General features: G+C 28.2%; 1 protein-coding gene across 1 annotated transcript in view; it reads right to left on the bottom strand.

Moving 5' to 3' along the window:
• The window catches only part of LOC123294804 (lachesin-like), a 551,245-nt gene that overhangs the window by 56,150 nt on the left and 478,074 nt on the right, over positions 1-17,021 (bottom strand). Inside the window, exon 4 of the mRNA XM_044875995.1 lies at positions 12,665-12,792. Coding sequence (XP_044731930.1) covers positions 12,665-12,792 — 128 coding nt within the window. The remainder of the gene's footprint in view (positions 1-12,664; positions 12,793-17,021) is intronic.

Below are 17,021 nucleotides of genomic sequence, written 5' to 3' on the forward strand. Positions count from 1 at the left end.
GGTCTAAGGTAAGGACTTCTTTAACAACGGGTTGTTTCTAAAAACGTTTTCTCTTGAAAGAAATATAAAATTGGAAAGAAATTTATCAAAAATTTAAAAAGGAAACCATTATTTAATTCTAATTTTGATTAATATTCCAATAAAATTTATTTTTAAAGTATAATTTAAATAATTGAGAAGCTAGATGAATCTAATAAAGATAAATGATATTTTGAGACAGTTGATATTTTTCAGTATATTTTATGTTTGAAATTGCTTATAATTATAATTTAAGGCTTCAGCTATTTATTGCCGATCTTAAAATAATTATTTAATATTTGAATTTTTTAACACTATTCCAATTCTGCAAATATGTCCTTTTTCAATAAATTTAAATTAAACACATGGGCGTGTATTATTTTTTGTTTATAACACAAAAATTAGTTAAAAAAATATAATTATTTAACTTCTAATCTTAACATCTGCGACTTTTTGTTGATTTATGAGAACATTAGAAGAAGAACCACCATGTCCTCATAAAGAAACATTTTTAAATTCAAACAAATTTAACTGAATAAAACTGTCTGTGTAAATGAAATAATAAAGATGTTATCATTGTTTGTCAATAAAAAATCCGGTTTACACACAGTATTTTTTCTGTAATAGCCACTCCATTCTAATGTAATAAGTGGCCATTCAGAGTATTAATTACACGGTAAGAATTTTTTAAGGATATCATTATGTCAGTAAATCAGTGTGAACACTGATTTGACAATTGAAGGAGCAGTAAAATTAGCAATAGTTATGGCAGACGAATCAATACAGTATGGGAGTTAGGCCACTACCGATTGGCGATAACCGCAATACTTCTGATGGATAGCCCTATTCAATATTGTAATCTAATTTGCTAAAAGAGATACGACAGTATCTGTCTCTATACCATACCAGCATTGTAGTAAACGCTATATATTGCTTACCGTAAAGGTAAATACCATCGCGAGAATGTTAAAATAAGAATCGGAACAAAAAAGGCATAAGGACACTTGCGATCTAATTCCATTCGGATCCTCAGTTCTTAACTTTAGCAAAATAAGAATGAATATTTCATAGCAGGTTCCATTTCAAGAATGTTTGTAAGCAAAAAAACCAAATTAAATATTGTATGAACAAAAAACATATAAATAACCCTCGTACAAGCATTGAAAGTATGTAAAAATAAAAAATCAAACTGCGTTAAAAATCTGAAGAGGCAGAAACAAGTGTAGTACATAGCAACTTTAGCTGTCGGGGTCTATTATTAGGAAAATTTGAGCCGCTCTAGATTTTAATGGGCCTCGGCTGAACTTGTTTTTTCCTTTTCAGATTTTATTAAACGCAGTCAGGTTTTTTATTTCCTTAATTATTTATTTTATTTTAGACTTTTTAGTATGCCAGCGCTAAAAAAACCTCTTATTATACTATATTAAAGCTTTAAAACCAATTTATTCTTCCTAATTAAATTTAAATATAAATATATTTGTAATTCCTTTTTAATTTCCTTTAATTTGATACCCCTCTCGATAGGTTTTGTTAATTTTTTTATTAACATATTAGTATTTTGCTCCGGAAATCTGCCATTTAGTTTTGTTTTTTCAAAAATCTACCTAAGAACACTTGGGTTTTTGAGAAAAAGAAACATAATGAGACCTTAAATGTTGAAATCCATTTAGCCGTTTGGAAGATACGAGGTAATAAAGAAATATATAAAATATATATTCATTCATATTGACTCCTTGAAAGTAAATTCAAAATTTTAGCTTAGAACATGAATTGTAATTATTTGTGTAAGTAGAGATTATTAAAGTTAACGGCACTAATAGTTCGATACACTTGTGAGGGCTTTTATTTTCCCCCACTTTATAGTTCAAATCCATTCTTGACAAGGCACTCCACATAAATTTTGAAAAATGGGAATATTATATCTGTCTCAGTTAAAAATTATCTCATCTATTGAATTTTGTAAAATATAATTAATACTTTCTTTTTAATATAAGAATTACTCCAATGACAAAACCATTGAAATTGCTGATGTAATTCTTGAGAAAATCGAAAACATACTAATATAAAATATGTATACAGGTGAAAAACATACATTTTTTTGGGTTGGTTATAAATTAAATTAACTCGTAAAAAAAGTAGATACCTCTGCTATCATATATGTATGTAACTTAATGGTAAAAGTTAAAAACAATATGTTAAAATAAATATTAAATGATTTATTGTTCACCTGTATTATATAAGGCCTACACAAAAATATGTATTTGTGTTACGAAATAAAATAGAAAGAAAACTTTGTTTTTTAACACACAAAACATTTTTATCTATGAATAAATAAATAGATGAAAAGAAATTTTTATACAAGCAAATATATTTCTAGATCCAAAAAGTTGTTTTGTCTTTAAAAAAAAAACTTACTATTTTGAACTAACAATATTAATGTATATGAATAAGAAATGTTTGAAAATGATACTGTTTTCTTTTATGTTTTTGAATTATTACAACACTAGCTTGATACCCGCCCGTTTCACTGGGATTAAAAGTAAAAAACACCACTTTATAGCCTCTACCTCTCTTGATGTGCACAATTTTCAATTTTATGAAATGTAAAATAGTCATAATTAATTGAGTATATCAGAAAAGTTGGCCATAAATGATTTGACATTTACTATTTTAAATTTTTACAGAATACTTTAATTTATAGTTCAAAATGATGGTTATAGATCTGCTACATCTATAATCATCATTTTAACCCATAAATTACAGATTTCTGTGAAAATTTAAAATAGTAAACGTCAGGTTAAATTTTATTTTTTTAAAATATATGTTTATAAATTATATCTCATGTGTTATTCTGAAATATGAGTTATATTGCTGTTGTGTTTCATTAAATCCATTCGCTAGTTTTAGCGTGAAAGCGTAACAAATAAACAAACATGCTTAGTTTCGCATTTATAATATACTAGATTGAAAAGTAAAAACCACTGCTTTTAAAGCCTAGTTTTCAATTTTGTTAAATGTAATCTTATATATTTAAACGAGCAATTCTTGTATATATATATATATATATATATATATATATATATATATATATATATCAACGATCTTGGAAATGGCTCCAACGATTTTCATGAAAATGAGTATGTAGGGGTTTTTTGGGGCGATAAGTCGATCTAGCTAGGTTTCATTTATCAGAAATGTCCTTTTATCCGTCTTTTCATGAAAAATTCATCAGACATCTATTGGTGTATAACGTATTTAATGAAATACAATGCAAATTATAACATAACAAAAAGGAGGCGTTTGAGTAGTCTAAAGTGAAAAAAATTCATCAGACATCTATTGGTGTATAACGTAGTTAATGAAATACAATGCAAATTATAACATAACAAAAAGGAGGCGTTTGAGTAGTCTAAAGTGAAAAATATGACTCTTGCTGACATCTATTGGCGAATAACCGAGCAAAGCTCGGTCATCCAGATATTATTCATAATTCATTGAGTATATCATTGAGGAAAAGTTGGCCATGATTTTTACATTTGACATTTACTATTTTTAATTTTTACAGAATTCTTTAACTTATGGTTCAAAATGATGATCATAAATGAAAGATTTCTGTCAAATGTAAAATTAAATTAAATTTTTTTATTATTGTTGCTAATCTTTAATAAGTTATAGTTCATGTGTTATTCTGATATATCAGCTATACTGCTGTACAGTTTAATAGAGATTTTAAGATGTAAAAAGTTGAATATCGTGTTTGATTTTTGAACTGAAATAGGAGTTAATCGACAAAAATTGTTAAAATATGTGAAATTTAAGCTATGTTAGAAGAACACAAATGATTAATTCAGAATGATTTTATAATATGATTGATTTATATTAATAATACTATTCATTCTTGAAGATATTCAGGATTTGTCTTTAACATGTAATAACCTGTATAAAGTAAGGCAGGTGGATTTAGGAGTAGCCTATTGCGTATCGTTGCTGAAAAAATACTGGATGGTTTTCGCATTACAATTTGAAAAAATGATGGTTAAATGTGAAAAATAAAAGCATCACTGTTTGTTAATTTTTATTTAGTTGTTGGGGATACCATTCTGTTATTTTTCTAAACGTTTCTAAATTTTTGTAAAGATAGAGTCATTTTACTATTTGATAAAGTCAATTTCATACAATATTTAAAATTAATCTCGGTATCGTAGCATTTATTAAATTGCACCATCGTTCGAAAATGATATCAATACAAAATTTCTGAAAACGTACATTTAAAGTTTAAGTATTTATTAGGTATTGTAAACATACTAATTATGTTTATTTAGAGTTTTTATTTATTCTGTGTGAAATTTTTATAAAAGAAACGATTAAATTTATGATTAATTGTGTATTATTAATTTAATTTAATTATCAATAAGAAAAATTTGATCTTGGAGAACAATGTTTTTTTATACCGAAGTATCATTTAGTGGACGGGTGCGTATACTTTATGAAAAAGTATGTGGTACTAAAATGGTACTTTTTGATTCATTTTAAAATATTAATAATTATAATTGATTAAGGTAGTACGAGCTCTAATGTAATTTTAGATTTATTATTGAAATTATTTGTACCTTACTTTGATGATGATTTTTGTTATAACTTCATGAATGTAGATGAAAAATTTTATTCGTACCTTTCGTCTCATATTGTCAGTTATAATTCACCATCAAAATTGAAAAAAATGCATTTTTTTCAATTTGTGTCCCCACTCATACACGCTCATATATCCTTTATTTGTCTGACACAATGGTTTTTTTTGTTTTCAATAATTTATTAAAGTTTTAAATAGTTTCTAGTAGCTATTATTTAAATAGTTTCCTTTTTAATTTCCATAGAGTAGTTTTGGAGAAATCTATGAAAACAAATCATCCACCTTCCAAATTTTCAGAATTGATTATGACATAGTCCAACTTCCTATAAAAAAATCAAGCTTTTTATTTAAAATTGCCTTGGTGCTCGTACAAGAAATGAATTCACTTGCAAGTATAAAGACAAATTAATACTTCATCATTTGTCAACATTTTTTTTAAGTACATCACACTGGCTCTTTCAAGTTTACGGGTACGATTATTGATACTTTTATCTACGTGAAACAACATCAATGGATGGAAAAACATCAATGAATTACGTGGCTCAACTTATCCACCTATACTGAAAACTTAACATAACAATACGAATGAAAATATGTATTTTACATGAATAATACTGTATACATTTTTTAATTATCTTTTCAAATTAGATTTTTGAGAAGTTAGTCAAGAGAAAAACGAAACTCTTTTACAAAATTTTGTATGTGTAATTACATTTACAATTTTTAATATCCAATGAAATTATTATTAGTTCATTTTAATACGAAGATCATATACATTCGTTTCAAATAAAAACAGTACTTTAATCGTAAAAATTGAACAAACTTTAAAAAAGCTTTGGAAAATTTGGTCTCTTTTCTCTATAGTAATTCGAAACCTATTGCCTGCCTCTCCATATGACACTGGAATTTTAGCTTTCAAACATAGAATTTGAAGGTGTTATTTTAGTGTCATCGGCCAACTAACTCCAGTTTGATTTGGATTCCTGAACATTCAGTTGAATGACCGAATATTTGGTAGTACCAATTAAAAGGTAGTCATATTCTCAGTGTACTGCCACTAACTTCGCAAAGAAAATTTTTTTGTAAGGTCTTAGCTTCTCTAAAAAATATAGCAGGTTGAATCGAATTTTTAAGACATTTTTGTATCGAGCAAGAAATGAAAAGCTTGTTATAATAAAACCTTATATGTATACAAATTTTCATCTTTGTTTATATATACCGGGTGTATCAGAATAAATCTACACTAATATTATTAAGAGAAATTATTTTATTTTTTGTTTGTTTTTGTTTTGTTTTGGTTTGTAATGGATAAACTCAAAAGCTACTGGACTAATATCAAAAATTATTTCATCAACATAAAGCTAAATTATCATAAGCTGTTTCTTATTTAAAAAAATTAGGGTTCCGTAAGAATTATTAAAACTTATGAAATTGAGAACTAAAGGGCAAGAGAAATGAAGACTATAAAGTAGTCTTTGTTTTTGAAGTTGTAATTTCCCAGCGAAGAGGTCAGGTAACTGCTAGTAGTCAATAATATAAGAGATGATAAGGTGTACTAAAAGCATTTTGGTATAACATACATCGACCCGGAGACGTTCTTGTTCAGAGCTACAAAAGTTGTTAGTATATTTACGAAAAAGATTTTTTCCATCTAAAATTTTTCTCTCCATCTTTAAAAGTTTGTTAAATTTAGATCGAGTTTTGATCATTCTTCAATCAGTTCTGTAACAGTTTTGCATAATAATCTGCTAAAGATTGAGCACAACTTTATTTGGTAAAAATGATTTTCGTAGATATACCAACCAATAAGTTTTGTTAGAAATGAAATTTCGAAAACTCAATGGACTCCGCAAACGTACAACACGGCATGTTTCCAATGGCTGTAGCAAACATTCTATCACTACTGTACTCCCGGTATATGTATGCATAATATGGAGATAATATAGATGTAAATTTGTTTCTTAATCGTATGTAAATTAGATTCGATGTTAGTACAGATGATATTGTATATAAATTTTACATAATAATACACACAAGCTAACGAAATTCATGCGAGTCATCTGAGAGAGCGTAGTATTCGCATTGAGTAAGAGCCAGATTCAAGATTCAGAGCCACCTATACAGCATCATAACATGAGCAAGAGACATATCGCAAGGAAAGCTAAGTTTAGAGAGTACACGGTAAAATATAAATAGCTTGCAGTATAAGTCATATATGTACAATATTTCTGCTATTCCTGTTTTTGTGTATATGTTACCAGAAATGTATTAAATTTGAGTGACCATATTCATATCATAACTCAATATTTCAAAAAAAACTGTTTAATCGATAATTAATTTCAAATTTCGTGGTTATGCGCAAAAACTATCACAAACAAAATGCAACCCCTCGTTGGGTTTTAGTTTCCCGTGACATAACAAAGTGACGCATGATTTATAACTTTAAATGTGAAACAATTAATGAAAAATAGCTTAAATGGTTGGAATAATTTTGTTATAAGAAGTACATTTTCATTCCAAAATCGTTAGGAGAGTGATTTAATAGTTAGCATCCGTTTTTATCTGTTGATTACTTTTTTACCAGGATTTTATTATTTCGTAAGATGGCCTGATACGTGGTTTGTTAAAAAGGTCCGGGCTTTTCTAAGATTATAAATATTGTATTTGATTGCCCTCCAAGCAATCAAACATAACCCATACAAAATATTATGACTGAAAATAAGTAACTGATTAAACTACTCTTCCCTTGCGTTTTGTTAATAATTATCGATTATTTTCACATTTTAGAGGCGTAGGTAAAGTTTTGTACGATAAACGTGTGATAACGAATTATTAACGTACTTCTGTGATTGTCTTACTCGTGCTACGCACTTCTATCGTAAACAACTATTGCTTGCGAGATTATTGAATCATGATTGGGAGTGAAAATATTAGAGAGACTATGGCTTAAGCTATTAATATCTTTTTCCCAGTTCTAGAATCACTTAAATAGGACAAGTTTGTACAATTTGTAGGGATTAAATAATTGCTTTACTCATGGCAGTGTTTTCGAAAAAATCTACTTTAGAGAATTTATAGCATTTTGAAAATAATGATATCCTACAGAATCTCTAGGAAACCATTAACGACTAGGAGACAATCTATAATACATAAATTATTTGGTTATGAGGAAAATATGCACGAGCAGTCTTCAATCTAAAATAATCTAGGGAATCGAATGATTAGATGAGTGGAATTTTTATTCTACATTTGAACAGTATTGTCGTAAAATACTATGGTTTCTTAATATCCATTTATTTATTCAACGCCTGTTGGTACCCAGTTTATATATGTTATCGTAGAATATACATGCAAAGATCACTTGGTTTGATTTTCCAAATATGTAAAATAGTAGTAAATTTTGATACTATTTACTCAAATAATATTTCTAGGAAAAGTATTTTCAGCTTGGCATATTAGCAGGTATTATTAAATAGCCGCGTTTACAAAACAGTCTAACGGAGTTGAAATACATGATTTTCGAAACTTGCATCGACTTTAGTCCTTTTTAATAAGGTATTTAAAGGTCTGTATCTTGAAGTCCCCGAGTGATAGTTAAATGTGGCTATTTTCAACAATATGAAGTCTAAGAATACCCATAATGTGTAAAAAAAATCTTGTCAATGATCTACGGCTGCCATTCTATAGAATTTAAATGTCTTAACGATCTTAGAGTTCTGTGGGTAGTGCCACCGCAACTAGGGTCGTTATAGAGCGTGAAAACGCAACGAACAGTCTAAAAATTTCTTCTTTATGAGTGGGCCTTTTTTATTGTTTAACATTGATATTGTACTCATGTTATTTTCAATTTCATAACGAATAAGTCAATTGTGCAATAAGAACCGAAACAACAGAATAAGAAACCCCACACTACCGTTAAAATTTGCAATGTTGCGCCGTTGTTTTCTAGGTATTGTTTACAATACCTGGTAAAGTATGTAATCATTTCAAGAAATTTTATTGTTTTATATTATACTTAAAAGAGTACATTGAATGTATGGGAAATCTATATGCGGTATTGAATAAAATGTCTGCTTTATTTACTTTACCGGTAACATATACACAGCGAATATATATAAAACTCCTTTGGGATATTATGTTGAATATGATGATAATGTTCTTTTCATATACTTGTTTTTTATTATTAAGTATAATTTTTGACAATATTTTGTTCTTATGTAAACGCATTTCATATTAAAAAGTTCATAAATTACATTTCATATCCCATTATAAGGTTGTTGTTGTATGAAGGATTTTCATTTACCTAATATTTAAAAAAAAAGTTTTTTTATTTTATATGAAAAAGTTTGGGTAATAAATAGTTTATCAAAAATTTGAATTTCTTTATATAATGTATCAATAATATTGCAACGTTCCAACCCCTCCCCATCGACTCAATTATTTTATTAGTAAACTTTGCCCTTCTTTAATGCTATTTTCAAAGGTACAATAATTATTCCACACAAAATCAATTAAAATAAAAACTAATCTTTGACTTCCAAATATACTTAACAATAATTCAACAACTAGGTACTTTTAACATTGCACTGTAATATTCACAATCCACAGTGACTGTCCGTAGCGAACACTTCATATAGACTGTTCATACTGAACGCTCCATATAGACTGACTTGATATTTCACCGACTTGTTATTATATGTCGTTTAGATGGAAACCACGTACTATTACTGTTATTCGCACAACCACTTTAGATCTCCGACTTAAGTGTATTCTTCTAGAAATGAGCTTCACGATATTTGAAATATTAAGAATATGGCTCAAATTAGAAATATCTAATAATACTACAATTCATGCTTTTTATATCAACCAATTTGCTTTTATTCACATCATTTTAACATTCACGAGAGCCCATTTTAACTCCATTTGAATTACTTTTTAAACACCTACTTATTTCTTTTTTTCCACTGAAATCCTTAAGCCTTAAATGCGATCGAGTGATTGTTCTTAACCATTACAAATTTGAGCAGAAATTGATAAAGATTTTATAGAAAACTTGTCTGATTCAATTAAATTGAAAATTACTACCATTATTAAATCTACGCTTACAAAAATTTGTATCTAAAACAAAATATTTGTTAAAACATGTATGACAATATTTCAAAAAAGTTAAATTTACAATAGAAGTTTCGTAAAATTACAATAAGTGAAATTTACAAAATTAGAAAAACCCCCAACAAATTGTGCGAGCGCGGAACCTTAAAATCGTACCTGAAACATATCTAATAACACTTGTCATTAAATTTCCTTTTTCCTAAAATCCCTCCAAGCTGAACCAATTTCTGAAGATCGTCGCCAATTTACTAGTTTTTTTCGGGTACGAAACCCTAAATTCGCACTTGAAACATAACTAAGAACACTCCTCATTAAATTACCATTCAAATTTAACAAAAAAAATCAAAATCGGTTAGCAGTTTAGGCGCTACGATTGTATTTTTGATACCTTTTCAAAGCCAATTCTTTAATTTAATTTATATGCCTGATAGAAATAATTTTTATTTTATAATATATGTATATATTTTAAAATGAAATTTTTCATGGTAAATATGTATCAACTACCGCCACACGTGTTTGGTGAAGAAATTAAGATGGTGAATTTCTTTACTATTAAGATCACTCAGCATGGAAAAACCTTTTGCGAAGTTTTAGATTTCGCAGAAACAATTAAGCAAAATAACAATTTTGGTACGAAAAATAGATTTCGTAGAAACAATTAAGCGAAATAATAATTTTGGTACGAAAAATAAATTTTAGCATATAGCATTAAGCATTTTTATCTATAAAAGTAATTCTTCCAGTTTCTAGCATATGTCAACTTAAAAAAGATACCCTGTTTAAGTGATTAAAAATGTATATTTCTATGAATAAATGGATAAAAAAAAACAATTCGTTTTTAACTCATTTTTCGAAGAAATAAATATTTTCGAATAGCAACGAAATTTATTAAATTAAAAACGTTTAATCAAAAAAAAGTTGAAATAATTTTTGTTTAATTAATTGGAATGATAAACTGACATGGTACATGACAAATATATTTCAAAATTAAAATATTCAATTTGTATGAAATACAAAACAAATAACAACAAACAAGAGTTTTTGGAAAATAAAACAACTCACAGGGCATATGATCTTCATACGCTACAACAATTACTTTCTGATAAGGTAATTCATTGTATTCATTGATTAGATAATACTGAACAACGAAATTCGAGGTTTTTATCCTACGAAACTAGCCCTTAACGAAACGCAAAATTGTTCAAGTGCGTCACTCTCTCGACAGATTCGCCTCTTAACAAGGAAAAAACTCCTTTTCTCCTATATCTGAAGCCATGATACATCGTAAAGTAATTTTTTCCACTAAAAATCACCAATCGCAATCATCAAATACAATTCATTTCCCTTCAAAAAACTGCGTAAATTATAAAAATATCTGTTTTTCTCTCCAAGAAATCAAATGAAAAATGAAAGAATTCAATTTAGATATGTTCTTGGAGAAAATAAAAATAATTGTATAAATTCAAAATGACTAAGTATCTCTCAAATGGCATTTGAAAGATACCAAGATAATACATTTTCTTATGGCTTCAATTGTGTCGAGAAAAAATTATTTCCCGAATTAAAATGATTTCGAATATTAATTACTATTTTTCCCATATTTAAGGTCGGATTTCTCGAAAACGGGCTTTTGAGCTCAGATTCAGCTTCAAAAACCTTCCGAAAAGTACACTCCTACAATTACGCAGCTGGGGATATATTATATAACTAAAAAATTTATAATTTCCTATTGAACTTTTTCTGTCGATATTAAAAAACTGGAAATTTTAATCAATTTTTTCTGTAAAAGTTGTATTTACAGAAATATTTACGATAGTTGATTTATTGAATTTTTATAACAATAAAAAAATATTTACCAGTGTCGGGAATTAATCTCAGTACCTAATAATAATAATAATATTAATAATGGAGTTTAACCTCCGTTTCTCTGACATGCACGTCTGTTAGGCGTTAGACCACCCACATCATTATTTGTTAAACTTTATTTATTTAACTACATACATATTTACAATTTTTCATGTGGGTGGATTCGATCAAATATGCACCCCTATTAATTATAAAATTATAATTGTTCACACCGCCGCTGCCTGGAATCGAACCTGCAATCTCCCAGTCAGTAATCAAACGGTCAAAGACTAATACCTTAGACCGCTCGACTACTGAGCTGGTTTATCTCGGTACCTATGGCATAGAAAGTGCGTACTCAACTTCCAAGCTAACCATCTATTCAAATATTGATAATTGGTAAGATATCAGGTGGTCTAAATTGGAACTACTGAAAAAGCGGTCCACTTCCTTTTTAATAGTACAAATTTGTATCGCCAGTAGGCAGGATTTATGTTATTTGAATTTGATTATTTTTAATGGCCTAGCTACTGAATTAGGGTCTACTTCTGATTTTAATTAGTACTAATTATTATCGCCAGTTGGCGAGTTGCAACTCCCAGTTATAATTAATAATTTATATTGCAGTGTTTTAGACAATTCCGGAAAGTTATTTAAATCATCGGGGTTGAGTATGTTGATTATAAAGACTACTTAAAACATTGTTCATTGTCCATATTAAGACTTATCTACACGATAACCGTGTTTTCTTCTCCGTCCTCTCACCAAGATAGTGCCTATTTCCCGATTTGCCAAAAAATCGAATGGGATCGAAATTAGATAGACCTGGCTTTAACTGACGAAATGCTAAACGGATCGCATTCACGTGATTGAAAATTTATTGTCAAGAAATCACCTATAGACACCATTTTTTGTAGATTTCTCAGAATGAAGTATATTGAAAGATTTGTTATTTTGATTTTCGTATCAACACCAATGACTTTCTCTTAAAACTTTCACAAGAGTTTTATAAAATAAAATAGAATACATAACAATTTGGTACGTGATTTCAATACTTACAGCATCGTTGTGATTCCAAAAAATATAGGCAGGTGGTTCAGGGCTGTCATTTACAATACATGTTAAATTTATTGTACTGCCTTTATCAATAAACATTTCAGGACCACCTAGAATATCTGTTGTTGGTTCTGAAACAAAACAAAAAATTTTATGTATTGATAGAACATTTTTCATCATAAAACAAAACAAAATCAAAAAAAATATGATTTAATTGAATTTTCCAATAAATTTTAAATTATACGAAGATTTATTTTTTATACCATGTATATATGAATTAAATGCCAAGGTATACTAATTTTAGTCTCAAGTTTGTAACGTTTAGTCATTTTGATGATACGAACAAAATTTTGGTGTAAATGTTCATAAAAGCACATAATTAGTCCATTTCCGTTTGTCTATCTATATCTCCATACATCCTTCGGCCCATGAACACGATAGCTCAAAAACGAAAAGAGATATCGAGCTGAAATGTTTATAGTGTGCTCAACAGTATTAAAAATCGTAAGAGATAGAACAAAAATTTAAATATAAAAGTTATTCCTTATAAAAAAAAATAAACAATTTTGGTTTGAAACATGTTTTTGAAATATGAATGTTTCCCGTGATGGCGCAAATTATGGATAAACTTTGATATCTATTCTCTCCTAACTTTAGAAGAAAGAGTTGAAAATAAAACAAATGGTGGACGACCCGGGTTGATAAATGGGTTGATTTATAACCTTTTCTAATTTATTAAAATTAATGCAGACACAGATATTCAACACTGTCTATACAATGTACATATTTCAACAATTGACTCCGCCAATTGTTTATTTTTACATGCCAGTTTTATTTTCAGGGCATGTTATGTATAGAAAATTTGGTATGAAAACTTTATATTTGTACTATTTAACCAACCAAAAAGGAGGTAGGTTATCCATTCGACCCGAAAATTTAAAAAAATTTTAATGCATAACTCTTTACAGAGTAGTCAGATTTTGATAATTCTTTTTTTTATTGGATAAAGTTAAAAGCAGGTACCCACCGAACCTAATAAAGTTCGAAACTTTGAACCCCGAAAATTACAGAATCGCGCTCTTAAAAGTATGAAAACAAGAAAATATTTTCATCTGAAATTGTTCTGATAAGCAAAATCGTCATTACAGTCGGGGCACCTTTTTTCGGTCCAGTGGAAAACTGTTTAATCTTAGAGGTCTCCCGACTGTAATGACGATTTTAATTATCATAACAATTTCAGATGAAAATATTTTCTTGTTTTCATACTTTTAAAGCGTGATTCTGTAATTGTCGGGGATTTAGTTTTCGAACTTTATTTTATTTAAACCATTTTGAGGTTTCAATTTCGTGATTAAGTATAACAATATATATATTTTGAAAAGTGCTAATTACGCCCTTTAGTTTGATACCAAACACGCAATAATTAAATCGAAATTTGTATTTCGATCATAACTTTATGTCCTTTAGAATTCAATGTGACGCCACATAGCCCATAACCAGTGGACGATCAAGACGCTTCAAACGATATCTCAATTGTCACCTCACCATTATATAGTCGGGGTAAAAAAGAGTGATTAAGAAAAAAACCATTTTATCGTAGAAGAGTGTGGGATGATTTTTTAAATATTTTATAAAGACTTTTCTTTTACCAATATCTGTCAATAAAATATTTATAATAATTGAAATCCAGCACCTTACATTTTTTTAAACTTAATATGAAATAATTTTCTACTTTTAACTTCAGCTAGTTAAAAAAACGTGTTTTTTACTTTTTTAAGCTATTATTCATTAATGTTATTTATAAATCGATTTCTGTAAAAAAACAGATCGTATCCATCCAAAAAATGTTTTATACAGAATGTCTTAGAAGTCTTTAGAAACCGTGTTTTAATGATAACTATCTTTTAAGATTCAACAAAATTTTTCAAGCAAAAATTTTTCGTATTCAAGTTGGGTATCTTATAGGCACTTATATTAGAACTTGAACTTCATTGTAAAGGTCAACTCACTTTCGGTACAGGTAAGAGGATAGAAGACTACTTTAATTAAATTATATAAGTTGCTTCTTATAAAATTAATTAAATTAATTGTGTTGGTGAGAATCGAATTTGCTTCCCCAGACTTACATACTAGTTTTCGCTAGATTTATACTTCCCGCGATCTGCTAGAGCACCGTTTCTTTTCTTCAATGTATTTAAAAACTATGAAAATTATAATTATATAAATTAATAATTTAATTAAAACGAACCGAATAGTAAATTTTTATTCTTATCAAGTACCTGTTTTTTTTTTTACACCATGTACATGAAATATATCAAGGTGTACTAGGTTTAGTCCCAAGTTTGTAACGCTTAAAATATTGATGCTACGAACAAAATTTTGGTATTTGTGTTCATAAAATCACATAATTAGTCCATTTTCGGTTGTCTGTTTGTCTGCTTGTCTGTTTGTCGTGTGTCTGTCGTCTGTCGTCTGTCGTCTGTCCATCTGTCATCACGATAACTCAAAAACGAAAACGATATCAAGTTAAAATTTTTACAGCGTGCTCAGGACGTAAAAAGTAAGGTCGAGTTCGTAAATGAAAACATAGGTCAATTGGGTCTTGGGTCCGTTGGACCCATCTTGTAAACCATTAGAGATTGAACAAAAGGTTAAATGTAAAAAATGTTCCTTATAAAAAAATAAACAACTTTTGTATGAAACATTTTTTTTGTTTATCATCCACTGTATGTATTATATGGGACTATCAGTTATGAGTATGTGGCTATCTAAAAGTGGATATCATTCTTTACTTACGTGTCGTCAAAAAACAAACGATTGCCTCATCAACACTGTCTATACATGGTATTTCAATAATTAACTCAATTTTCTAAATATTTTAATAGTCAATATTGTGAGCTTGTTCATAGTAACAATATGGTGAATTTATATATGTTCTGCTTTAAATTCTAGGCTCAAATAAATTTATTTTTTACATCAGTTTAAAGACTAAAAACTAAATGCATTTGCCAACATTTAATATTTTTTTCACTACGTAAACATATTAAGTTTAGATAGACGCATACAAAATTGAAATTCTTTGTTTAATTAAATATATTTCACCAGTGTTGTATTAAAATACAAAAATTTGATATATAAAACATTATAATTCTTAATATTTTACGCAGAAAAAAATAAAACCTTTTTGTACCATTTTTTATGAGCATCATTAACAGTTTAGCACCGGTTGGTATCAAAAATAGGTAAAACTCATTAACATAATAGTTATAGATTTTTAAAATTTACAATGTAATTTTTGAACTAAACTAAACGAATAATTAATTAAATTAACTAAACACCTAAATGAGATTCACGAGGGGTTATTACTATAAGTAGCGAAAACTTATAAGTAGTCAAAAACTCACAAAGCTCTTTGAGTTCCATTTTTTTAAAGTCATATTTTCATAACTGTAAATAAGACACATAATTTTTATCAATCTCTGGCATATTGGTCTCGTTGGAAAGCTAATTTTATACTGCTTTTCACCAATCATGATTTGGGACCCACGACACCATGATTGGCTAGAATTTAGTATAAAGAATGTATTGTGCTCAATTTGTTATTTAACCGTAAATGGACGTACGCTAAAATAACTCTAAAAAACTTAACTATAAAAATGTGAAAAATGGTACCGTTTCTGTGTCAGTCATTTGTGTGATCAATGGACTATTTTCTTTTAAGATAAGTCGCGTCAAAAACTACTCACACAAATCCTTATGGAATTCATCACTTTCCGTGAAAATTGTCAATAAAATGACTTCCAGATAACACTTCATGCGAGTCAGCTATGGTGCAATTAGGCCTAAAATCATCTTTTACTGAAATTTTTTGAACTGTCACCTAAATAATCAATGTTCACACTCATTGCCTAATAGTTCAATGGTCATATTTTTATTAATAATATCCCCTTATGTTAACAAATATGTATGGTCTGTAGTTAAATACATTCTCAGTTGGAAATCGCTGTATGTAATTTTTTCTTGAGGTGTTAGGCGATAATAATAATAAAATCTACACAATTTTTTTTTCTGACTCCAAAATAAAAACCATTAACTACGAAGATTATTATTATGACTTACTCGGTGGCTTGTGTGTTTAACAGCATGAGGTGTAAAGTTATATAATTGATCTTTTTTCTTCATATTTGTTATTAAAAACAAATCTGTGAAGTATGCGTGTAGCCAAGTATACAGATTGTTTTGTAAATTATGGAAAATTCACGTTTTTTTTTTATACAAAACAAAATGATACCCATAAAATTTTGAATTTAAAATACTAAAGAAGTTAAAAAATACTCAATTTTGAATTTAAAATACTCTT

Source organism: Chrysoperla carnea, chromosome 1 (assembly GCF_905475395.1).
Source record: "Chrysoperla carnea chromosome 1, inChrCarn1.1, whole genome shotgun sequence".
NCBI lineage: Eukaryota > Metazoa > Arthropoda > Insecta > Neuroptera > Chrysopidae > Chrysoperla > Chrysoperla carnea.